At 50.7% G+C, this 26,778-nt stretch overlaps 2 protein-coding genes across 2 annotated transcripts in view; one reads left to right on the top strand and one right to left on the bottom strand.

Moving 5' to 3' along the window:
• The window catches only part of BDH1 (3-hydroxybutyrate dehydrogenase 1), a 36,749-nt gene extending 18,976 nt beyond the window's left edge, over positions 1–17,773 (bottom strand). The window contains exons 1-4 of the mRNA XM_030574840.1: positions 17,695–17,773; positions 8,436–8,567; positions 3,359–3,431; positions 831–941 (exon numbers count right to left, since the gene is read on the bottom strand). Of these exons, the coding sequence (XP_030430700.1) occupies positions 831–941; positions 3,359–3,431; positions 8,436–8,521 (270 nt within the window). The 5' untranslated portion in view covers positions 8,522–8,567; positions 17,695–17,773. The remainder of the gene's footprint in view (positions 1–830; positions 942–3,358; positions 3,432–8,435; positions 8,568–17,694) is intronic.
• A 110-nt stretch (positions 17,774–17,883) lies between these two features.
• Positions 17,884–26,778, top strand: part of LOC115657578 (D-beta-hydroxybutyrate dehydrogenase, mitochondrial-like) — a 46,039-nt gene continuing 37,144 nt past the window's right edge. The window contains exon 1 of the mRNA XM_030575621.1: positions 17,884–18,051. Within this exon, the coding sequence (XP_030431481.1) occupies positions 17,884–18,051 (168 nt within the window). The remainder of the gene's footprint in view (positions 18,052–26,778) is intronic.

Consider the following 26,778-nt stretch of genomic DNA (forward strand, 5'->3'; position numbering starts at 1 on the left):
GGCCTGACAAAGCCCTGGCTGGGATGATTTAGCTGGGAATTGGTCCTGCTTTGAGCAGGGGGTTGGACAAGATGACCTCCTGAGGTCCCTTCCAACCCTGATATTCTATGATTCTATGATTACACCTGACACAGGCTTTAAAATAGGTAACCACCCTTTTGTACCCTACTGAGAACAAAGTGTGTTCCCACAGGAAACTGGCTGGCCTCACGCTGACACAGTGGCCTGAATTCTGGCCTGTCTTACACCCCATTGAAACCCTCATTGTAATAAACAGGGAAATCAGGACAGAATTTGGCTAGGATACCTAGGAACTGACTTCACTCGCATCAGTGCTACTGCCTTCACTGGAGTCACTCCTGATTTACACTGGGGATTATCTGTACTTCTGACTCTGGAAAACAGTGAATTTGCACCATGTGCCATCTAGTCACCAGAGGGTTGGGGGGTGGGTGCACTAATAAATTAGTCAAAATACACTTTAAATAAATAGACTTTATCGGAAGATTAGGTCCAAAGACTCAGCCCGGAATTGACTCCAACATTCTGATTTGAGATGGTCCCAAGTCAGTTTGTCCAGATTTTACGTTCTGGCCCATTTTTAAATTGGGTCGGAGCCATGATATTTGGATCTGAATTCAGATGTGCAATTCCCCCAAATCTCGGGGTGGGTAGATCTGGGGTTCTGGTCTAGGCCCATTTCCGATTCTCATGGAAGTGAAACAAATGCTTGTGTCATTTCTTGGCGTGACACCCAGTGATAGGAAATTGTGCAGTGTGTTACAGTGCATGTGTGTTAGATGAAGGACCAAGCTCTCTTATTTCCCTACCTTAAACAGGCAGCCAGCAAAGACAATGAAGCCTTTGGAGTGCAGATGTTTGGCTAAAGAGAACCCAAATCCTGAGTCACAGCCAGTAATGAGCACAGCTTTGCTGCCAATCTATAAAACAAGACAAAATAAAACATATTGAAAGAGAGTGTTTGAAACAAGTGAATTGCAGAGCAGGAATAAAACTCATATATGAGGTTAGAGGCATCCTCTCCCAGGGATGTCCTCTCAGCTGCAGACCAGATGGTGGAATCTGGCACATCCAAAAGGCAACAAACATTAGCTCTTCACAAATATCTGTGAGAGGCAGGGATTAACATCATCCCAGACCGGGAGAATGGCTCAGCATCCAATGGTGATGGGCTCAAGCAGAACAGAGACCAGGCAACCCCTACAGCAGTTCATATACACCTAGAAATAATGCCTGAAAATACCATAAAGAGCTACCAACAAAGCTCAGATGTTCTCCAAACCTAGAACTGCCCTGCTGTATTCAGGGTTTGCTGAACCGAGCAGGAATGAATAAATGCAATATGCAAACGAGAACTTACGGGGGAGAAATATGTCAATGTGATTAAAGAAAGGTTGCAGTTTAATCCTACTCACTGCTTGTTTCCTGTGGCCACCCTATAACACACAAACCCTCTGGTTACAATCTCATCAGATCTCATAAGATAAGCAGAATCTGACTGGTTTAATATTTGGATGGTAAACCAGTTGGTTAATGTAAAATATTATTTTTTGCCTAGCTATTTTTCACTATGAAGGTCAAAAAGGGGAAGTTAATACTCACTTCTCCTCCTAAGAACATTGAATGGCTGGATGTCAGTGGTGCAGGATGTTCAAATCCTTATAAGCGGTGTGTGAAGTGCTCTGACTTCCTTTAGGAGCAGAGGAATTGACTCTACCATTTTGATTAGATACAGGCCCAGGCCACTGTGTCCAGGTTTGACGTGCTGGCCCAATTTGCACCAGGCATTACACATAGAGAGGGTGCTGCTATCAGTACCGTTAGTGAAGAACCATTTACCATGGCCTCTGTTCAAAACTAGACACTTGGCTTCCCCCAGGTCACACTGGGGCTGAACGACAATGACATTAGCTAGTCCGACCGAACTCTCCCCAAGGTTCTGTTAGTCGCTCGGGGTTGGAGCAGCACCTGTGATTAATGCGGTCAGGGATTATTATGATGTCAGGCCTGTGCCATGTGCAAAGGCAGGAGGGTATAAGCCTGGCCACAAGTGTATTGGGGAGGATGGCCCTTCTGGTGCCCCAGCAGGCAAGCACTAGCTGTCAGGAAGGAGATGAGGAGGGATGGAGCCATGCCCTTGATCAGCTAACAGTGTTATTTGTGTACCAAGGGGGGGAGCACACGGTACCTTCACTAAAGTGGGGGGGGGGGGGGAAGAAAGGGGAGGTACTGCTTGGCCAGCACACCCCAATGATTCCCAGGAGGCATTTGGGCAGGCTGATCTACCTGTGCTCCTGAGGACTCCATGGCTTCCCCCCACCAGGGCACAGGGCAGAATCTGACCCTTAATTAACTGTAATTTACAGCAATACAAATAATTATGCCTGGTACTATAGCCATGGAGATCTTCTGTCAGAAAACACGTTTTAAACACTAGCTCATGGTGAGAGTTTGGGAGGCGCATTGTGCACATGGAAAAATGCTACTTGGCATTTGCATGGTGCTTTCATCCCAAAGTGCTTCAGACGACAACATTCCCTGTCCCTGAAATCCACACACCGGGGCACCTAGCACGGTAGGAAGGTGGAACTGTAACCTAAGACACGATCTATGGCAGGTCCCATGACCAGTGCGTGTGAGTGACGCACAGTCCTTGAAGTGCTGTATCCTCAGCACAAGTGCTATTATTCCCAAAAGTCAGTGGGCTCAGTATTGGGGTAACTGGGTCTGGGTTATACGGGAGGTCAGACTAACTGATCTAATGGTGCTGTCTGGCCTTCAAATCAAGGAATGAATTTCACATATAGGGATGTGAGAGACTAAGTGACTTGCCCAAGGTCACCTAGGAAGCATGTAGCAGAGCAGAGAACTGAACCCAGATCTTCTGAGTCCCAGACCACTGGACAAGGTGTCCCCTGATGCACCACAGCTGTAAACCCCAGTTCTTCCTCAAAGTGCCAGGAAACATATTGTGGGGCTACACCAATTTCCTCCAGCAAAGAATTCTGCCCCTAACATCCACTCATAGGGGGCAGGACTACTGTATACAAGGTATCAAAATGCAACTGTATAAACTTCCTTAGAGAGGAGCTTTCCAACTGGTAAGTGAGTTCCTAATGTAGTAGAAAAAACACTGGTCAGGGTGTTCAATTTCACCACGTGCTCTTCTTCGTTAATGGACGCTACACACTAGGAAAGAATGTGTAATATGCTAGAGAGGTCCAACACAGGCTCTGTAGTGCAGATCAGAGAGGAGAATTTTGTCACAAGGTTTCTATCTTTGTGTTAAAAATCCTACCTCGTCAGAGACAGCTCTTTTAAAGCGCTGTACACTCACCTGATCTATTTCACTTGCATACGAACGTCTGCCACTTGGAGTCAAGAACGGAAAGCAAAATCCTTGCACAGGCCTGCAAGAGGAAAGAGAACAATCAGGCACAGAATTTCTCTCCCAGCCACCGACCTTGAAACTTAGGCAAGAGCCATAAAGAGGTAATTTAGTTTTACTCCTGTCCCAGCATAGGATGTAATCTGAGAACAGAGGGCTTGGTCTGCAAATCTCCCTATACCTATTTTTTCTCCACTGTGTCAAGCATTTTTTCCTCAAAAGACTTGGTGCTATTCCCAGTAGCTGAAGCTGCCAGGATACTAGTGAGCCTTATAAAACAGTCACTAATCTAACACACACGGATATACTCAAACATGAAATGGACAGTCCGACGTTTTGAGGTTCTGAGAGCAGCAATACTCAGTATTCAATACCCAGAAAGCAGGTTTGTTGTCAACCATTCCACTGTCCAATAAAACTTACTGTTAGGAGACAGTCTCTGATATTCAGCTTAAATTTTCCTTTACTCAGTTCTACCTCATTACCTTAATTACAGCCCCTCCCATCCCCTAAATAACACCTCTCTTGCCCTGGAGTCTGCACCAATCAGACACTCTTACGCAGTTCTCACATCCCCGCTTAATAATTGTTTAACTAAGAGTTTGTGTGGCTTTGAGCCATGCCAGCCATACAGGTTACAATCCCCTCTGTACACTTCATCTCCAGACATGCTGCATTTACAAATGCAGGGTGACATGGAAGAGATGATGCTTTCCACGGAAGGAGCAGCTATTAGGAGAACCATGTGACTGGCAGCAACTCACTCGCTTAGCTCTTTCCTCAGCTTACAAAGTCAGGGCTCAGTCAGAACATCCATGAGAGCAATCCAAATTCCTTCCCCAGGCAATCACCTCTTCTCTGGGGCGGTGTCAGTTTCTTTCTGGTTCCTTCAGTCACTGTTATTGCTGCCTCTCAGCTGCATCTTGCTACTGGCTCTCTCCCTTTGGCTCCCTGCAAGTATTTCAGCTTCCCTCTGCATTTCATTAGCTATCCCCTGGCTGGGTCTCTCAGACACTTTTTCTCAGGGAGCAGTGCTCTCTCACTCTCTCTCAAGTAAATTGGTTCAGCTACTTGCAAGCAGATCCTCATCGGATGCCAGAGGTACCCCCTAAAGAATGTGTGCCACACTATAACACTTTGTACAAAGATCTACATGCACTCAGCTTCTTCAGCTGCATCTAGGGCTGGATGGAGCTGTGACAGGAAATGGGCTATGCCTCAGATGGGTATGGTGGAAACATCTAGTTGGACGGAACTGATATTGGTATGTTTAACGAATCGGGTTACTACAGTTCACCTGCCATTCCACAGGCCAGCTCCTTCTCTACCTCAGCTGCAGTGTCACAAGCCCTGCCTCCTCTTGAAATAGCAGAAGCCAAGCGTGAAGAGGTTGAATTGCTGTGGAGGTCAGGCGCACGTCACAAACTGGCTGTGTCTAAGATTACTGAATTGAGATACTGACCAGGCATCCCACAACATTTTCATAACATTCATCTTAGTTGCATGAAACATTTTTATTTTTCAAAGTCATCTTTCTTTTGCTATTTACTTAAAACACATTGATTGACTGTTGTCCTTTTGCTGTTGCAGAGCAGAGCAATCTTGTGCAGATTACTGTGAATTTTGTCTATCTTGTTTTGTGGGGCAGGCGAGTGAAATGAAGGTGAGTTGCTGATCAGTACTGATGCCAGCAAAGGAAAGTCCCAGCAAATGTGCATGACACTAGGCCTCTTAATGTGCTTTTATGGTGTGAACCAGTTTTAATCACCCTTATACAACAACTGAATTCTAGAGAGCACATCAGAGACCTTTGACGATACAGTGAGCTGATGGTTATGGAATTTAATTTGTTCTCTTAAATCTGTTAGCTTTGATTAATTTAACTATATGCAAATCTCAGGCAGAATTTGTCATGATTCATAGACTCATAGACTCTAGGACTGGAAGGGACCTCAAGAGGTCATTGAGTCCAGTCCCCTGCCCTCATGGCAGGACCAAATACTGTCTAGACCATCTAGAATCCCCATGATTCAAGTGTGCAGAATGTTATCCCATTGCATTAAAGCAGTGTTTCCCAAACTTGGGACGCCGCTTGTGTAGCAAAAGCTCCTGGTGGGTCGGGCTGGTTAGTTTACCTGCCTCGTCCACAGGTCCGGTCGATCACGGCTGCGGATTGCTGCTCCAGGCCAATGGGGGCTGCTGGAAGCAGCAGCCAGTACGTCCCTTGGCCCACGACGCTTCCAGCAGCTCCCATTGGCCTGGAGCAGTGAACCGCATCCAGTGGGAGCCGCGATCAGCGGACCTGGGGACAGGGCAGGTAAACAAAGCGGCGTCCCAAGTTTGGGAAACACTGCATTAAATATTGACAATGCAACAGCACTGCCATTCATGTCGATGGTGAGACTTCCATTGCACCTCTGGCTAGCAGCCAGTGTGTACTTCAGATCACGCAGAGTAGAGAAACAAAGTGTGCATTTAGGAAACAGAAATGTATTGTGAGCAAAGGGGACCGTAGCCCCACTGGGGTCCTCCTGGGTGCAGGTGTCTGCCTGGGTGGAGCTGACTGCAGTATCTGGACCAAAGTTTCATGCTGTTTGTACAAAAAAATCTCTACATAGTTTTTCAGTCTTCAGTGTTTAAAACTGTCAGCTCCATGAGCCATCTGCAAAGTCATCAGTAACCAATGCCAAAGCTTCCAATGTTTTTTAGGGTCCAATCCCACACTCTTCACTCAGGCAAGCCCCCACCCCGAAAGTCCAAGGCCCTCTGATGTCAGTAGGGGCAGACTCAGTGCCGTTCAGGGCTGGGCTCAAAGTGAGGTGGCTGGATAAACAAAGTCAGTGGGAGTTTTGCCTGAGTGGAGTCCAGGGCTGGGCCATTATTGACTAGTATTGAGGGGCCACAAGCACAAAGCCTGCGAGCCTCCATAGGTTTGACATGGCCTCCACATCTTCCAGACACACATGGGAAATGAAACTGAACTATTTCCTGGTGTTTCCTATCAACCTGAATGCTTGGTAGGTGACGAACTATTCATCTAACTGATGAAATATTTTTTCTGTCATCACCATATGTCTGCCGATTCCACACCCAGATACCTAATTAAGAACATAAGAACAGCCCTACTGGGTCAAACCAAAGGTCTATCTAGCCCAGTATCTTGTCTACCAACAGTGGCCAATGCCAGATGCCCCAGAGGGAATGAACAGAACAGGTAATCATCAAGTGATCCATCCCCTGTCACCCATTTCCAGCTTCTGGCATACAGAGGCTAGGGACACCATCCCTGCCCATCCTGGTTAATAGCCATTGATGGACCTGTCCTCCATGAACTTATCTAATTCTTTTTTGAACCCTGTTATGGTCTTGGCCTTCACAACATCCTCTGGCAAGGAGTTCCAAAGGCTGACTGTGTGCGTTGTGTGAAAAAATACTTCTGTTTGTTTTAAACCTGCTGCCTATTAATTTCATTTGGTGACTCCTAGTTCTTGTGTTATGAGGAGTAAATAACACTTCCTGATTTACTTTCTCCACACAAGGCATGATTTTATAGGCCTCTATCATATCTCCCCTTAGTTGTCTCTTTTTCAAGCTGAAACGTCCCAGTCTTATTAATTTCTCCTCAAATGGCAGCCATTCTATACCCCTAATCATTTTTGTTGCCCTTTTTTGAACCTTTTCCAATTTTTCTGAGATGGGGAAATCACATCTGCACGCAGTATTCAAGATGTGGGCATACCATGGATTTGTATAGAGGCAATATGATATTTTCTGTCTTATCATCCCTTTCTTAACGATTCCTATTTGTGTTTGTTTTTTTGGCTGCCACTGCACATGGAGTGGATGTTTTCAGAGAACTATCCACAATGACTCCAAAATCTCTTTCTTGAGTGGTAACAGCCAATTTAGAGCCCATCATTTTATAAGTATAGCCAGGATTAATTAACTTTCCAGGTATGCTGTGAAGTACTTCTTTTTTCATGACGAAGAGCTTGGAGTCTCATCTCTCTCCCCAACAGAAGCTGGTCCAATAAAAGATATTCCCTCCTCCAACTGGTCTCTCATTTTTCTTGGACATTCGGGGCTTGATCCAAGTCCACTGAAGTCAGTGGCAAGACTCTCATTGACTTCAGCTGGCTTTGGATCTGGCTCTGGCTCTGGTGGGGGAGGTGGATTGAAGGACAGCGGGCACATTAGGGTTAATATTACTGTGACAGGTCAATATCGTGCACTATGAATTTGGATGAGGACTTGGTTGTGTGTCAGTCCTCATGCCCTGATTCTATTGTTATAAAATACATTTTAATTGTTGTAAAAGCGCCAAGAGGAAAGGATGGAGACATCAGTGTAAATCGAAATAATTACATAAAAGAAATTATGTGAGTTCTTACAACAGTTCTTGTTATTTTAACTTGAGTTGGAAAGAAGATTCTTCGTAAAATTTAAGTCCTTTTGCAGGACTGAAATTAATGTAGGGCCTCATCCTGCAAACACCTGCTACTAAACATCATCCCATTGACCTTAAAGGACTACTCACGGCAGGGAGCACTGCCTGCTCAGAAATGTTAACAAGATTTGGCCCTGAAAGTGAACTAATGCAGTCATTTTTTACACTATAATTTAAAATGAAATTCTGACTTCATTATCCAACATTGGTCATTATTTATAAATCAGTAACATTTTTAGACGGCATTTGTGGGAGACAGGAGTTTAGACTCCAACCTAATTTTACAATTTGATTCCTCCATTCAAATTCCAGACCAAACTCTGCCGTCTCAGCTCAAGCACAGCTCTGTGAGTCCGATTCTGGACTCATTTATTCCAGAACAAGTCCAGTAAAGTGAGGGGAGTTACTCTAAATTTAGACCAATCAAACTCAAATCAAACTCTGGGTCTGAATGAAGAGGGTGTTTTGTCTGAGCCAGGATTATAACTAATCCCATTGAAATGAAGAAGCAAAGTTTGGAGTCTTGATACGTGTGTCCCGCTAGCCCTCACACTCTTCCATGCCCCCCAGGTTCCTTACCTGAGACCATTTCCAATGTCCCTGAAATTCTGAGTTTTCACAGAGAAAAGTGACAGAGGCCGGGAAAACCTGGTAGCCAGCATCATTGCGATCCACAAACTGTACCAACAGCAAGCTCTTTTCCCTTTAGCTCTGAAACACAAGAAAGCACCTCTCCTTTATTTGCTCTGCACTTTTATAGTCATGCTGACTCCTAGTATTTTAACAATAAAATAAAGTCCAAAGTAGGCTCATCTTCCCCCCCTGCACCCCACACAGTGAGATAAACAGCTCAGGCAACATCTACCAGTTTAAACTACTTTTTTTAAAAAAAGTGAAGGGGTTTAAGTAAACAGAAAAGCAATGGGTCATTTTACAAAAATCTCCATTTTCATTGATGTATTGCTTCTTAATCTCTGTATTTTCTTAAACATTTAGAAAAAATGTAAATTAATTCCTCAAGTAACATAGTTTTAAGTCAGCTGTCTGAAATACGTTACTGTTTAAATGTAAATCCAGTGCTCTGAGCAAAGTTAAATCCTACATTTTCAAAACATTCCTGGGCTTTAATGCCAGTGGTAGCCACATGGCTAAAAATGTGTGCAGCTCTTTGAAATGTAATGCCCCAAATGGCTGGCAATACAGATCTAAGCCCAGGAAGTCACTGAAAAGGGTATTCTAAAAAGAAAAACTGCACAAAAGCAGCAAAGAATCCTGTGGCACCTTATAGACTAACAGACGTTTTGGAGCATGAGCTTTCGTGGGTGAATACCCACTTCGCTGGATGCATGGATGCATGACATGCATCCGACGAAGTGGGTATAAACCCACGAAAGTTCATGCTCCAAAACGTCTGTTAGTCTATACGGTGCCACAGGATTCTTCGCTGCTTTTACAGATCCAGACTAACACGGCTACCCCTCTGATACTTGACACCATGCACAAAAGCAGGAGACAAGAACAAGGGGCCTTTCCAAGAGTGAAGCAATTTTGTATAAAACAAAATCTGATCTAAATTTTCTCCTAAAACCTGAATCAAACCTATTTTCTTTTAAGCTGGAAAATACTGGTTAATCTTTAATGTGTGTTTGTGGATAGATGGATAATTCTATGCTGTTATTGCACTTCTGGGATCTGTCTGGAACAGAAGTTGGCCAGAAATGAGAACATTCCATGAAAAGTGCTGTTGTTAGGGCCTTTACAGTTTGGTCAGAAGGAAGAAATACTGGAAATCTTGCAAGAAAGACTGTTCTCATGAAAGCAGCAAAGAGTCCTGTGGCACCTTATAGAATAACAGACATATTGGAGCATGAACTTTCGTGGGTGAATACCCACCTCGACGGATGCATGTAGTGGAAATTTCCAGGGGCAGGTATAAATGTGCAAGCAAGAATCAGGCTAGAGATAACGAGGTTAGTTCAATCAGGGAGGATGAGGCCCTCTTCTAGCAGTTGAGGTGTGAACATCAAGGGAGCAGAAACTGCTTTTGTAATTGGCAAGCCATTCACAGTCTTTATTTAATCCTGAGCTGATGGTGTCAAATTTGCAGATGAATTTATTCTCATGAAAGTTTGTGCTAGCTAGCTTTACAAACTCAGGTTTGCCTGGTTCTAACAAGCATCTGAACTTTGAGGTTCTCAGACAGATCAAAGGTTCCTTCATTACTCAGGTCTATTCTACCATCAATGCTCAGGTGAGAAGATTACTGCATGAAACTGACGGGCAATACATTTAGAAGAAAGGAGATGAATGCCTTCTCTGGTCAGACAGTGGAAATACAGTGACACAGGGGTCAGCAGCACTAGTAATGCTGTCTAGATTTTTTTTAAAAATCCAAGAACATTTTATGACTACTCATAAAATCTGCATCTATGGAAGCACAGATAATGATAACAAGGGTAATAAACTCTCAGGCTTCAGGATCTGAGCGTTTTGTGCAGAAGAATTTTAACTCTATGTACATCATTGCACAACTGCCAAAGTGCAGAGCAGATGGATTTCAGCCCAGGCCAGGGGGAGACTGGCTGTGTGTCATGGGAAGGTTGTACAGGAAGGGAAGATGATTGGGGTTTTCTCTCCTGATTTGTATTCGCCACTTCCAGTGCTGTCCATCTCACCCTGCCCATATTCTGCACCCCCCCCCCCTTGGTGTGATCTGTCTGCCCCACGCAGCCAGAGCCAGAGGCAGTTGTTACATTAAACAGAGCGCTCTCCGGAATGACCTCTAGCTTCCCTCTCTCCTCATGTGTCTCAGGGAGAGCCAGCCGTGTTCCTGCTGGAAGTAATAAGGAGGGAAGAAGGTTATGGTGCATTCCCATGTGACTTGGAAGGGGTTGGCGTCTCCCAGTCGATTTCCTCTTCCTTTGCTTCTCCTCCTGCTCTGTTGTGCCTGCTCTGCCCCGCCCCGTTACACCTGCTCTTCCACCCATCCTCACCCCTGTTGTATCAGCTCTGCTCCGCAGGCACACTCAACTCCCCTTTGTACCTGCTCTGCTCCCGCCCCCCCCCCCCCAATCCTCTGTTCTATCTGCCTTCCCACCACTAAATCTGCTCTGCTCCTTTGGTCGAATCTGCTGTTCCCCTCTCCTCACCCTCTGCTGCCTTCCCCTGCACTAGGGACTGCCATGTGAAATGTACAGTACTAGCTTGCTGCCGCTCATATTGTAAATGGAGACTGACTAGTCCAGTAAAACCTGCTTTGGAGCACAGCATGCAGGAGACACAACAGTCTGTGGGTCTGAGCAGCAGGCCAGAGCCTGGCCAGGAAATGAGGGCTCAATCCTGTGAGGTGAGAGCACTCCAGAGATATTAGCTGGGCAGTAGATACTAGAGCAGATGGACTATTGGTCCCATGTGATATTGCAAATCCCATATGTGGGCTTGCGATCTTTGTGTTTAAGCCCCCCTGCAGTTAATTGCAGCTAGTTGTAAACCCTGTTGTATTGATAAGAGAATAGCTGTGTCAGGGGGCAGCAAAGCAAAGTTCTCGGTAAATGGGAACTGCAGTGAGCCCAGAGAAATTGCAGGGTGATGCTCTGACCTGGCAAGGGTGACTTTGGATCACGCATTGCACTGTCAGGGCTTGGCCACATCAGCATCGTGACCCAAACACGCCGAGCCGGTTCAGACAGGGCTGCCGAAGTCACAGCTGCAAAGGTCCAAGGCCCCCTCCCTGCTCTACCCCAAGGCAGGCTTCGATGCTGCTGTATCTGCTCCAAAGCCAGGTCCTGTGGAGGGGGCAGGTCGGGGACAGGCTCCTAATGTTCTTTGCTTACCTTGTTACTTACACTTTGACAAACACTGCAAAGCCGCTGGCTGCTGCACTGGGCTCCCTGACTGACCTTCCCCCCACCTGTCCTGGTCACAGCTCCCCCGCAGTGACCCCTCCTGCCTCTGGGGTGCCCGCTCTGCGGGCAGAATGGCTCTCCTCTCGTCTGGGGCTCTCAGTGGGGAGAGGTGACACTTAGGTGCCTCAGGGAGCTGGGCGGGCGGGCTGAGGAGAAGCAGGGTGATTAGCGTCTCCCTCCCCACTCCTCTTCACTCCCCCCTCTACAGTCTACTTTCCTCCTTCAGGGCTTGTACACCCTGCCCCCATATCCCTCTGGAGCCCCCATCCCCCCAGAACCATGTCCCCCATTACACCTCCCTTCCTGGGCCCCCTCCCCGCATTATGTTCCCCCTGGGGTCTCACAGGGTGCTCTCCGGTCTCCACTTGTGTCTCTCCCTGCACGCTGGATGACCTGCGCTCCCAGGAACCCAGGTCTCCCCGTAACTGGGACTTGGAGAGCTGCACACACGCAATTAGGAGCCCCACAGGAAAGGGCGGATGGGTTGAGCCCACATTTGGGACCCCAGGCATGGAGTGAGAGCTGTGTGGCTGATGGAGCTCTGTGGTGAGTGTGAGCCCCGGGGAACCATGGGTCTGCAGGGGGCACCTCACAGCCCCTCCCCCAGCTATAATCTGATCTCTCTCCACAAACCCACACCCGTTCTGAAATTACTGCTCCCCGTAAAGGAGCTACTCCTTTGTCTCAGAGGCCTGCACTGTTAGTGTCCAATCCCAGCCAATGCCCCTGGCGGGGGTGTGGGGGCTCATTACACCAGCACGCTGAATTTAGGGTCTTGCTAACGAGCTTTGCAGCGAGGCTCAGTTGTTCTTGAACCAGGCCTATGTTAAAGCAATGGCAGGCCACCAGGCTGCCACTATTCTGTCTCCCTCCTTTGCTTGCTGTCACATGGAGAAGGAAGGGCGATACTTTTTCTTTTTTCCCTCTTCCAAGGCTGCTGGGAGCAAAAAGTAGGGATTCCAGCAGCTCCACTTGCTCAGTGCCTCTCGCCAAGATGGACAGGTTTAAATCAAAGTGATTTTAAATCACTGATTTCAAGAATGATTTAAACCAAGAAGCAGGAAATTCTTCATTGAAGTAAGTGATTTTAATCTTGTTTTGCATTTGTATGTTTTAGTTCTATTCTTAAAGAAAAGTTCATTCTCATTGGTTGGTAATCATGAAAACGTGTGGATTTCCAAACAAATAGAGCCGTTACACAACATTTTGAACTTCCTTTTGCTAGCCAAGAGGATGAATTACATCTATACACAGAAAGCTAACCAATTATGTATCTTTATATACTTTTTTCAGATTCTTAATTTTTACTTTTTTATTATGTTAGAATTTGGTGAATGATATTTCTGATTTCCTAGATGGTAATTGTTTACGTGGGATTTGTGTCAAGATGCTTTGGAAATTGGAATTCAATTAAAAATGTAGAAAAACAGCATTTTTATTAGTTAAAAGATTACCTTAAATGTCTTCAATATGTGAGAAAAAGAGTATCAAAAATCTTTTGCATTTAAAACTAACTGATTTATTAAACAAAGGAAATAGTCCCCATAGCTAGAGAACTGACTGTTTCTGGAGACCACGGGCCACATTATCAACGGTATTTAGATGCTTAAAGATGTACACAGGTGCCTACTGGGATTTTCAAAACCACTTAAGCAGGTTAGGTGCCTAACTCCCATTGGAATCCATGGAGTAGAGATCAATGGGAGTTAGGCACCTAACCACAGGTGCTTCTGAAATTCCATTAGGTGCTTGTCTGTATCCTTAGGTGCCTAAATGCCTATGATAATCTGGCCCCACATGCTTCAAGGTTTTTAGAGCTAGTAGATCTAGTCCTCTCCCACCCATCTTCATTCAAAGATGAGATGAGAAAAAACAAGATTTCCTGTTTTTTCAATTCCCCATCAGTTTCTCAACTTTCAGTGAATTAGTCTAAACGAAGAAACTATGACTTCTGCACCTGCTAGCTAAATTAAAATCAAAAGTAGTTCAGGCAAATGCATTACTGCATAAGAGAAACTGAAAGTATTTATATTTGGAGAAATGTAAATACCAGTGCTCACACCGCTGGAAAGACTGAAAATAATATAGGAACTTAATGCAGGTAAGCCATTGTGACATACGGAAAAGGTTTGAGTAGACCTCCCAAGTGAAAGATGTTTCCCCCGACTCTGAATAGAACGTAGTACCCTTTAACTCATTCAAATTTAAGGAAGACTTATTGATGTAGCACATTTTCATCCCTACCCTAAAAATTTAAAGACAGGGAGGGGATTAATCACACCAGATAAATCCATATCAATGGAAGGGCTCCTCTGGTCTATTAGGATCATTGTGTATTTAGTTACAAAAACATACATCCATGTAGATGAGATTCTGCTATCTCTAGACATAGGTACATATTTACCAGTTTGGGTTTTTTAAAGTCCCTAATTACGTAGAGAGATCCAGGATTACTCTGAAGAAGCCTTTGCAACCATGAAAATGTGGATGGAAGATGCATTCTCTGCCTAATTAACATGTTACTGTTTGTTTATGTAAAGGGTTAGATTTTCAGCTGAGTCCAAGTTTCTGCGTCAGGAGGCTGGTGGCAGCTTTCCGAATGCATGCTACCCAGCCCTGGTGTAAATCAGAGCTGCTGAGAAATACCTGTAATTTATGCCACAGGTCCCTGAGTGCTGGGATGCCAGTGAAGGGCTGAACCCATGGAGCTCCACCCTGCTACTCCCTGCCTGCCCCAGAACAACCCAACACACCTTTCCCCTATACCAGGCATGGGGAGATTGTGTTGACCCTCTCCCTCCCCACCCGTGTGGGGGGTTCTCCGTGAGCCAGTTTATGTCAACTCTGTTCTGCTCAAGTAGCACAAAATGGACTCAGCAAATCAGAGTCCAGTATTAAGAATGTTTGCACTGGTTGCACCTTAGTGTAGATGTGCAGCAGTGGTGCAAAGCCCCAGTGCAAATGTGCAGCAACGGTGTAAAGCCCTAATGCAGCTGTGCAGTACCGGTGCAAAGCCCCAATGTAGATTCAGAGATGTTCAGGCCAGATGGGACCATTGTGATCATCTTGTCTGACTTTCTGCATTACACAGGCTAGAAGACCTCACTCTGTAACTTCTGCAGCAAGCCCATAACTTCTGGCTGAGCATGTCTAATAGAAACACACCCAGTCTTGATTTAAAGACTTCAGATGATGAAGAATCCACCACAGCCCTAGGTAAGTTGTTCCAGCAGTCCATTACCTCAGTATAAAAAGTGTGCACTTTATTTCCAGTCTGAAATAAAGCTCTAGCTGCGGTTTCCAAGCATTGGATCTTGTTTGGCTTTTTTCTTCTAGACGAAAGAGCCCTCTACCATCAGAAATCTCTTCCCCGGGTAGATAGGTGTAGACTGGGATCAAGTCCCCTCTTAAACTACGCTTGAATAAACTAAATAGATTGACTTTCTTACGTCTCTCATACAAGGCAGGTTTTCTAGAACTGGAATCATTTTTGTAGCTCTTTTACTATTTTTCAACATGGTTTTTGAAATGTGGACCCCAAACTGGACACACTATTCCAGTAATAATCTCACTAGTGCTGTTACAGAGGTAACACCTGCTTATACACCCAGGATTGCATTAACCCTCTTATGTACAGGACTCATGCTCATTGGCTATCTGTCGTGACCTCTATGTCCTTGTTGGTAGCACTGCATTCCAGGATACTCGCTCTGACCTACATTCTTTGTTCTTACATGGATTTGGCTATATTAAAATACATGCTGGTCAAATGAGCCACTTTACCAAGCACTCCAGATCAGTCTGTATAACTGACCTGAGCTCATCAATATTTGCCACTCCATTGATTTGTGGCATCTGCAAATTTTACTAGCAGTGATTTCATATGTTCTACCAGATCAGTGATAATAGTTGACTGTATTGGTTGGGCAGGGCTTACACCAGTGCAATTATCCCAGTTTCAGATTAGGGGAAATCCCACTGGTGCAGTGTATTTAAAGTGGTGGGTTGCACAAGTTCAGCTGCACCAAGGCAGCTATTCTCATGCAAAAATCCCTAATAGAGACAAGTCCTTATACAGAACAAACTGGGGACATGTCTACACTTACCCAGGATCAACACTGTGGCAATCAATGCACCCTGGGTCGATTTAGCAGGTCTAGGGAAGACCCGCTAATCAACTGCAGATCGCTCTCCTATCTACCCAGGTTGTGTACACACCACAGTAAATCAACCTATGCTATGTTGACTCCAGTTACGTTATTCACATAGCTGGAGTTGCATGACTTAGGCTGACTTACCCCCTAGTGTAGACAAGGCCTGGAACACAAATTGTGTGAAAGTGTAGCAGTGATTGTTAGACTTCCAGCAACAAAGTCATTGAAGTCTGTGGTGCTTCACCTGAAGAAACACTGAAAACCTGGGCCCTCTTTTTTTCAGTTGTAAACTTGGTTCACACAGGAAACCCAGTGCTGTCTAGGGGCTAGTTAAGGAGACAGAGCTGAGTTCCATTCCCAGCTTCATCAATGACTTGCTGTCTGACCTTGAGCAAATCAATACACATTTCTGTGCTTCAGTTTATCCACCCATAAAATGGGGTCAATAAACTTCCCTATTTCACAGATACTTATTGGGAGGCTCAATTAGTAAATATTAATAAAGAACCTGGCAGGATAAATGGTATGTATCATTAATTGTATTGTGATTAATAAGGGTGAAAAATGGGCAAAAATATTTATATACTCACAAACTAATAATGTGTAACAGGTTCAGGTTGTGTAGATTTTTTTAATTTAACAAACTGAGATAAATAATTGGAAGATCTATTTAAAAAGTATTGTACCAAAGAGGATAATAATATAAATTAAACATTGGCCATTTGGGGCCAGGCTCTGCCCTTGATTCTTGCCACTATTTCTCACTGAAAAAAAAAGTCTCGTCATGCATAAAATTACCCAGGACCCAAGGCTGGTGTCCTGCTCTTACATCCTTCACCCCTTTACACCTGGGGAAGTCGTCTCCTCATGGCCGCTTGGGTGAGGGAGGGGGGAATTCTGGGTACAAGACAGTTGTGCGTGTGCCAGGGCCAGGCACCTCCAATGCAGAGATAGCAATCCAACAACCCCGCTGAAGTCAAGGGAAGACATCTGTGGGTTTTGTTTGGATCAGCATCAGTCCCTTGACATCTGACTCTCTGGCTCCAGCCACACATTGCAGGGATCTGGCCCGCGCTGGCCACACACCCCAAGCACCCAGCACAGGGCTCAGACAAAGCAGAGTCCTTTAAACCCGCCCAGCCACATTTCAGCACAAGAACATCCTGAGCGCACAGCCCAGGCTGGCAAGGGGCCAGACTGAGCCAGCCCTCAGCATCTGACGCGGTGACGCGCCTGCCTCAGACCCGCATCCTCAGCCTATGGGAGCAGGGGCGTGGGCATGGAGCAGCCCCTGCTCCTGAGCTGCTGCCCTTGCTGGCGTCTGCCTCCAGATCCCGCTGCCAGGGCCGCACAGTGATGCCAGCTCGCCAGTCCCCAGCGGCAACAGCCGGCGTCCCCCGCGTGCCTCTCCCGTGCCAGAGCGGGGCCCAGGTGGCATGGCCCCTCTGACCTTCATTCATCCACCAGGCCAGGCCTGGGAAATCCCCCAGCGCCTGTGTCTGCGTGTGTCTTTGAGTGTGTGCGCGCGTGTATCTCTGCGCGTCTCTGGGTGTGTGTGTGCACGTGCGCGCGTGTCTCTGCGCGTGTCTGTGTGTGTGTGTGTGCATGTGCGCGTGTCTGTGTGTGTGTCTCTGTGTCTGCCTCCCCCCGTACACTCGCACCGGCTCCCGTTCCCCACGCGCGGCTCCGGCCGATCTCCCCGGTCCGGCCCGGAGCACCCGGCGGAGCTGGGCGGCCGCGCTCGGATGCTGCTCCCGCCCCGCGCCGCTGCTGAGTTACCTGCAGGAGCCGCGTGTCTGGGACGCTCGCCCGGCGCCGGCTAATGTGTAACTCGCTTCCCGCGGCTGCAATGGGCTGCGGGCGGGCGGGCGGGCGGGAAGTGATCTCACTGCTCCTCCGGCCCCGCCCGCCCGCCCGCGGGCTGCAGCACCTGGTCTGGCCGGGGCGCGGCGCGACGCTGCGGGAGCCATGCGGGGACGGGTCCTGCTGCGGCGGCTGCTGCTCCCGCTGGCCCTGGGGCTCCCGCTGCTGCTGCTGCTGCCGCTGCCCGGCGCGTCCCCGGCTGCTCGCCTCGGCCTGGGCTGCGTCCTGCTGCTCGGGCTGCTCCGAGCGATGCTTCCCCGCGCCGCTCTCCCTGTGAGTACCCGCCACCCTGCCCCGCCCCGCCCCGCCCCTCCTGTCCTGAGCCAGCCCCGCACTGCACCCCTGTCCTGCCCGCAGCCGGCCCCGCACCTCCTGTCCTGAGCCAGCCCCGCACCGCACCTCCTGTCCTGAGCCAGCCCCGCACTGCACCCCTGTCCTGAGCCAGCCTCGCACTGCACCCCTGTCCTGCCCGCAGACGGCCCCGCACCCCTGTCCTGAGCCAGCCCCGCACTGCACCCCTGCCCTGCCCGCAGACGGCCCCGCACCTCCTGTCCTGAGCCAGCCCCGCACCGCACCCCTGTCCTGAGCCAGCCTCGCACCGCACCCCTGTCCTGCCCCGCCCCGCACCTCCTGTCCTGAGCCAGCCTCGCACCACACCCCTGTCCTGCCCGCAGACGGCCCCGCACCCCTGTCCTGAGCCAGCCCCGCACTGCACCCCTGTCCTGAGCCAGCCTCGCACTGCACCCCTGTCCTGCCCGCAGACGGCCCCGCACCCCTGTCCTGAGCCAGGCCCGCACTGCACCCCTGTCCTGCCCGCAGCCGGCCCCGCACCTCCTGTCCTGAGCCAGCCCCGCGCCGCACCCCTGTCCTGAGCCAGCCTCGCACCGCACCCCTGTCCTGCCCCGCCCCGCACCTCCTGTCCTGAGCCAGCCTCGCACCGCACCCCTGTCCTGCCCCGCCCCGCACCTCCTGTCCTGAGCCAGCCTCGCACCACACCCCTGTCCTGCCCGTAGACGGACCTGCACCCCTGTCCTGAGCCAGCCCCGCCCCGCACCCCTGTCCTGCCCGCAGCCGGACCCGCACCCCTGTCCTGAGCCAGCCCCGCACTGCACCCCTGTCCTGCCCGCAGCCGGCCCCGCACCTCATGTCCTGAGCCAGCCCCGCACCGCACCCCTGTCCTGCCCGTAGACGGACCCGCACCCCTGTCCTGAGCCAGCCCCGCACCGCACCCCTGTCCTGCCCGCAGCTGGACCCGCACCCCTGTCCTGAGCCAGCCCCGCACCGCACCCCTGTCCTGCCCTGCCCGTAGCCGGCCCCGCACCTCCTGTCCTGAGCCAGCCCCGCACCCCTGTCCTGCCCGCAGCCGGCCCCGCACCTCCTGTCCTGAGCCAGCCCCGCCCCGCACCCCTGTCCTGCCCGCAGCCGGCCCCGCACCCCTGTCCTGAGCCAGCCCCGCACCGCACCCCTGTCCTGCCCGTAGCCGGCCCCGCACCTCCTGTCCTGAGCCAGACCCGCACCGCACCCCTGTCCTGCCCACAGCCGGCCCAGCACCCCTGTCCTGAGCCAGCCCCGCACCGCACCCCTGTCCTGCCCTGCCCATAGCCGGCCCCGCACCTCCTGTCCTGAGCCAGACCCGCACCGCACCCCTGTCCTGCCCGCAGCCGGCCCCGCACCCCTGTCCTGAGCCAGACCCGCACCGCACCCCTGTCCTGCCCGCAGCCGGCCCCGCACACCTGTCCTGAGCCAGCCCCGCACCGCACCCCTGTCCTGCCCTGCCCGTAGCCAGCCCCGCACCTCCTGTCCTGAGCCAGCCCCGCACCGCACCCCTGTCCTGCCCGCAGCCGGCCCCGCACCCCTGTCCTGAGCCGGCCCCGCACCGCACCCCTGTCCTGCCCTGCCTGTAGCCGGCCCCGCACCTCCTGTCCTGAGCCAGACCCGCACCGCACCCCTGTCCTGCCCGTAGCCGGCCCCGCACCTCCTGTCCTGAGCCAGCCCCACACCGCACCCCTGTCCTGCCCGCAGCCGGCCCCGCACCCCTGTCCTGAGCCAGCCCCGCACCGCACCCCTGTCCTGCCCTGCCCGTAGCCGGCCCCGCACCTCCTGTCCTGAGCCAGCCCCGCACCGCACCCCTGTTCTGCCCGTAGCCGGCCCCGCACCTCCTGTCCTGAGCCAGACCCGCACCGCACCCCTGTCCTGCCCGCAGCCGGCCCCGCACCCCTGTCCTGAGCCGGCCCCGCACCGCACCCCTGTCCTGCCCTGCCCGTAGCCGGCCCCGCACCTCCTGTCCTGAGCCAGCCCCGCACCCCTGTCCTGCCACAGCCGGCCCCGCACCCCTGTCCTGAGCCAGCCCCGCACCGCACCCCTGTCCTGCCCGCAGCCGGCACCGCACCCCTGTCCTGAGCCAGCCCCGCACCGCACCCCTGTCCTGCCCGCAGCCGGCCCCGCACTTCCTGTCCTGAGCCAGCCCCGCACTGCACCCCTGTCCTGCCCGTAGCTGGCCCCGCCCCTCCTGTCATGAGCCAGCCCCGCACCGCACCCCTGTCCTGCCCGTAGCCGGCCCCGCACCTCCTGTCCTGAGCCAGCCCCGCACCCCTGTCCTGCCCACAGCCGGCCCCGCACCCCTGTCCTGAGCCAGACCCGCACCGCACCCCTGTCCTGCCCGCAGCCGGCCCCGCACCTCCTGTCCTGAGCCAGACCCGCACGGCACCCCTGTCCTGCCCGTAGCCGGCCCTGCACCTCCTGTCTTGAGCTAGCCCCGCACTGCACCCCTGTCCTGCCCGTAGCCGGCCCTGCACCTCCTGTCTTGAGCTAGCCCCGCACCGCACCCCTGTCCTGCCCGTAGCCGGCCCCGCACTCCTGTCCTGAGACAGCCCCGCACCGCACCCCTGTCCTGCCCACAGCCGGCCCCGCACCCCTGTCCTGAGCCAGACCCGCCCGGCACCCCTGTCCTGCCCGTAGCCGGCCCTGCACCTCCTGTCTTGAGCTAGCCCCGCACCGCACCCCTGTCCTGCCCGTAGCCGGCCCCGCACCCCTGTCCTGAGACAGCCCCGCCCCGCACCCCTGTCCTGCCCGTAGCCGGCCCCGCACACCTGTCCTGAGCCAGCCCCGCACTGCACCCCTGTCCTGCCCGTAGCCGGCCCCGCACCTCCTGTCCTGAGCCAGCCCCACACCGCACCCCTGTCCTGCCCGTAGCCGGCCCCGCACCCCTGTCCTGAGCCAGCCCCACACCGCACCCCTGTCCTGCCCGCAGCCAGCCCCGCACCTCCTGTCCTGAGCCAGACCCGCACCGCACCCCTGTCCTGCCCGTAGCCGGCCCCGCACCTCCTGTCCTGAGCCAGACCCGCACGGCACCCCTGTCCTGCCCGTAGCCGGCCCCGCACCTCCTGTCTTGAGCTAGCCCCGCACCGCACCCCTGTCCTGCCCGCAGCCGGCCCCGCACCCCTATCTTGAGCCTGCCCTGCACCCCCTACCCACAGCCAGCCCTGCACCGCACCACACCCCTTGTCCTGCCTGCAGCTGGCCCTGCACCCCTGTCCTGAGCCAGCCCCGCACCGCACTGCACCCCTGTCCTGCCCGCAGCCGGCCCCGCACCCCCGTCCTGAGCCAGCCCCGCACTGCACTGCACCCCTGTCCTGCCCGCAGCCGGCCCGCACCCCTGTCCTATACCAGACCTGCACTGCACTGCACCCTCTATCTACAGCCAGTCCTGCACCGCACCACACCCCCTGTCCTGCCTGTAGCTGGTCCCGCACCCCTGTCCTGAGCCAGCCCCACACCGCACTCCCTGTCCTGCCTGCAGCCGGCACTCGCACCCTGTCCTGAGCCAGGCCAGCCCTGCCCCGCCCCGCACCCCCTGCCCTGCCCACAGCCAGCCCCGCACTGCACCCCCTGCCCTGTCTGCAGCCGGCCCCACACCCCCTGTCCTGAGCTAGCCCCACCCCGCACCCCTTGCCCTGCCCGCAGCCGGCCCTGCCCCGCACCCCCTGCCCACAGCCGTCCCTGCCCCGCACCCCCTGCCCTGCCCTCAACCAGCCCCGCACCCCCTGCCTCCAGCTGGCCCTGCCCCACACCCCCTGCCCTGCCCTCAACCAGTCCCGCACCCCCTGCCCGCAGCCAGCCCTGCCCCGCACCCCCTGCCCTGCCCTCAACCAGCCCCGCACCGCCTGCGTCCAGCTGGCCCTGCCCCTTGTCCTCCCCATCTACAGCCTGCCCCATGTGCACTGGTACCCTGCAGTTCCCAGGGCAATAACCCTGCACACCTGCTTCAGTGAGGGGTAGGGACCCACTCATGTGCACACCCCCAGGGAGTGGCGGGGACCTACACAGGTGAAACAGAGCTCATTTCTACTTCAGGGCCATCTTTTTAAAAAAGAACTTTAGGAGAAACATTTCAGGGAAGGATGAAAACTGAAGGATAAGACCAAGGAATCCCGCACAGTAACTCCACCTTCTTCCTCCCATTCCCTGTTCTCTCTTCCTTTCCTCTCAAGGTTCACTTCCATTAATCTTTTATTTGCCTCTTTCAGTCTTTAGACTCTTTAGGTTTTGTTTAACTGACACTGAAAAGCTACTTTAACCCAACTCTTCTTTCACACCTGCGTAAATCAGGAGTAACTCCACTAACAGCAGTGGAATTATAGATTCACAGATTCCCAGGCCAGAAGGGATCATTGTGATCATCTAGTCAGACCTCCTGGATAACATAGGCCATCGAACTTCACCATAATAATTCCTAGAGCAGATTTCAGAGGCTCTGTTTAGCCCTGGGCTGTACCTTCCTAGAGAGAGAGGGGGGATGTGCAGCCACCATTTGAAATAACCGTGGTGTCCTTGCAAGGAACACTTGCATTTCAGGGGGCTTTGAGATGCCTGTACTAACCACCTCCCAAGTGTCAGTCGCAGTATTAAAGGACAGTGGGAATCATTCCCCAGGATCAGACCAAGCAATAAAATCTTGCTGTTTGTAGCTGACACCAAGCAAGTTGCCACCGTAAGATTTTCCTCTGCTGTATTTACGCTACTTTTCCTGGCTTCTGCCACATACTGCCGGATCCCCTAGCCACTGAAACCAATGGGAGCCTTGCCATTGACTTCAGTGGCAGTAGGACCCGGCCTCTGAGTTCTGTCTAGCATGCCTGACAAGCGGCAGTAATTCAACTGTCTCCAGGATTCCTCCCAGAAACACACGGCTGCCAAACAGGGCATTCGCTCTTTGCAGCTCTGCGCAAAGTCCTGGCCTTGCTGTCAGACTGGTCTGTGCTGGTCCCCACCACTGCTGGAATTACACAGAACAGTCAATCACACGGGCTAAAATAAATATTGTTGGCCCTGGAGCCACAGTAGGCTAGGCACTTGAGGATTTCACCATCCCTGAGGCACAGGAACGGCCCTGCTGTTCTGCCCTGGCCTCGGCTCCTTCCTTCTCCCTGCTGATGCTGGGTCACACAAACACATCCTGGACATTCTTCCTCTTCATGTCTGTGACCTGAGATGGGTCACGCCACAGTCAGAGCAGGAGCAGACATTAGCCTTGTCCTGGGACGTTGTGTGCCAATTCCTCAGCCCCCTCATGTTCCCTAGCAGCAAGCATGACCCAGTCAGTTCTGAGCCCTCGGCCCATGGACAAGCCCATGGGATTGAGCAGCGTGTCTGTATTACCGCTGAGTACAGATATACTCTAGTTACGTGGGAGAGGGGCCTTCTAATATGTCCCTTCCCCAACTGCCCATAGGGCCCCAAGAAGCCTAGGCCACAGCCCCTCCTGCAATCCAAGGGATCTGAAATGTAAAGACCCTTGGCCACAGGCTGGAAGTGCCAATGGGCAGCCAGTCCCAAGAGCTTGTTGCTAATCTTTTCCCAGGCTCACAGTTCACTCCAGTGCTCTCTCAGTTGCCATGAGCTGCAAAAGGGGGGCTGCAGGTCTCTTCATTTCTGTGGGGATCCAGGTCAGCACACTGTGCGGGGATGCAGTCTTGCTCAGGGTGCAGCTACCACAGCTGTGAGCACTTCACACAGCACAACAATGGGCAAGTTTCTTGCATTTGTCCATTAGTGCAGACCTTTAGTGCAACTTACATTGCAGGGACCACAGAACCTCCCTTATGTGCTATGCTCCAGCCTAGAGTGGATGCTGCTTTATTTATAGCCCCGTGATGAAAGCACTGGCACAGTTCTAGTGATTTCCACTCGAGTAAAGGAAGGATTATCTCAGCAGCTAGCTCAGGAAGTGGTTAATCATGGAGAGCGGAACCACATGTCCCAAAAGAGGGCTTTGAAATCCCGCCTGATTTTGGAGATGATGCTAATATGAACTAGCCCAGTCAATTACAGTATATACTTCTACCTGGTGCCTGATGTCTTCCACCCACTAGGAGAGTAGAACTGATGAAAACTGAGCCTATGCAAGGACTGTTTTCCTTTGTTGCTTCCTGAGTTTCACAGAACTATATGAATGAGATATTAGAGAACCAGGCCCATGAGATGGGTGTGTGAACTTGTTCCCATGCTGAGTCCATATTTGCACCGTGTGGTGCCTGTGGGGGAGGAATTCGGTGATCTCAGTTCAGGGTCCACAAAACCCACCACCTCAATTGCCCTGAGTTAGTGAAACTACTATCTTCAGCAGACAGACCAAGGACTAGATAAGCACAGAAGCCTGAATTGCTCGCTCATGCTTAACAGCTGGTCCAAACTGGGGTAAGTCAGAAGAGGATCAGGCCCCTAGGCTGAAATCTGGGTCCCTCTGAATCAATGGCAAAATGCCCATTTACTTCCTTGTGGCCGAGACTTCATCTCTAGTGGTTTAGTTGGGAACTTCTCGTTTGCAATTTAACCAGCAAAGCCTGTTAGTTATTATAGAGATTCATTGGCTGGATTCAAACAGATAGCATTACAAGATCAGCTATCCCTTTGAACCCAGGTTCTCACCCTCAGCATATACCAATTTAAGGTGTATGTGGGTAAAAATAAGTACACATATAACATAGATATCAGATCCAATCTGGCAGTTGCTTGGAATAAAGAAGATTCAGCAGAAATACTATTGTGGACATTATGAATATGGGACACTTAAGTTAAATAGTAAGGTGGCAAAGTTTGCGGATAATACTAAATTACTCAAGATAGTTAAGCCCGAAGCTGACTGAGAGGAGTTACAAAAGGATCTCACTAAACTGGGTGATTGGGCAACAAAATGGCTGATGAAATTCAGTGTTGATAAAGGCACAGAAATGCACATTGGAAAACATAATCCCAACTATACATACAAAATGATGGGATCTAAATTAGCTGCTACCACTCAACAAGGAGATCTTGGAGTTATTGTGGATAGTTCTCTGAAAACATCTGTACAATGTGCAGTTGCAGTCAAAAAAGCTAACGATGTTAGTAACCAATGGGAAAGGCATAGATAATAAAAGACAGAATATAATACTGCTATTATGTAAGTCCACACCTCGAATACTGGTGCAGTTGTGGTCACCTTGTCTTCAAAAGCTATATTAGAATTGGAAAAAGTTCAGAGAAGAAAAACAAAAATGATTAGGGGTATGGAACAGCTTCCATATGAGAAGAGAATAAAAAGACGGGGACTGTTAAGCTTGGAAAAGAGACTACTTGGGGAAAATGATAGAGGTCCTGTCAGAAGACAGGATACTGGACTAGAGGACTATTGGTTTGACCCAGTATGGCTGTTCTTGTGTTCTTATGTAGTTATGGAAGAACTGATGTACCTGAAGCATCAATATTTGGAAGAATTTTTTTGAAGTCTGTCAACTCTTGTAATAAGTGCGAAAAGATTGCATGATAACTGAGGTGCTGCAAAACTGAATGCTCTGACTCATAAGTGAGACCTTGATTTTACTTAACAGACTCGTGAAAATAATGGAAAAATTGATTTTTTAATTTTTTTTTGCAGTACTTTAATATTAGAAATTGGTAGAAGAAAAAAGTAAACCTAGCAACTGGCACAGAATTGCTGATGTTCCACTTTATGCTTTTGAAATGAAATGTCTTTGGTTTAAACTGTAGAGCCCAGTGGAGGTGGCTGTCTTCCCCAAAGACAGCCTGGGAAACGGTAGTCATCTGTACCTCACTGCTATCTCCAGAGGCTGTCTTAACTGGAGGCAGTTGAAAGTAAGGGGAGGTGGATGGTCCAGAACACTAGCCTATGACTTGGGAACTGTGGGTTCAAGTCCTGCTTTTCCACAGACTTCTTGTGTGGCCTTGGGGTGCAGGTCATTTAGTCCAGCATTGTTTAATATATTAAAGATCTGGGAAGGGTGAGCAGAGAGAGAGCAAAATTTGCAGATGACTCAAAGTTACTTAGGATAAGAGACGTCTCTGAGGAACTTCAGAGACCTAAACAAGCTAGGTGAGTGGGCAACACAATGGCAAATGAATTTTAATGTTTACAAAGGCAAAGTAATGGAAATTGGAGGGAAAAAATTACTCCTGCCACTCACATGGTTCTAAATAAACTGTCTCAACTTGGCTGGCCCCTTTAAGGGAAAACGGGGCCAGTCTAACCTGTGACAAGATCAGCTCACTTCCTCAGATGGCTGATGTCATGTGATTAACTCAGGCCAAGCCTGGTGAGATGAGGGAGGAAAGGACAAGTGCCCTGGGGTAGTCACTGCAGAAAGAAGCTTGAGTGGGAGCCTATGACTCCAGCTAGGTGGGGTTAGGAGTGCTATGCATGACAGAAGCCTCAGAAAACATTGACCTGGGGTTGGGGCCTGAAAGGCCAATGTGTGTAAAGACTAAATAAAATGGACCTCAGAGAGGAAGAGTTTTAATTACCATGGGACTATGATGTGGAGTGCTTAAGGGGACTTGAGCAGAAGGAGAAACCTAGGCAGGGCACTGCAGAGTAAGGGACTTGGGCATCATTATGGGTAGCTCAATGAAGACTTCTCACTATGCAGCTATTGCCGAAAATCAAACAAGATGTTCGGATGCATGAAGAGTGGGATGCTGAATAATATGGAGACAATTTTAATG

Source organism: Gopherus evgoodei, chromosome 9 (genome assembly GCF_007399415.2).
Source record: "Gopherus evgoodei ecotype Sinaloan lineage chromosome 9, rGopEvg1_v1.p, whole genome shotgun sequence".
Classification (NCBI taxonomy): domain Eukaryota; kingdom Metazoa; phylum Chordata; order Testudines; family Testudinidae; genus Gopherus; species Gopherus evgoodei.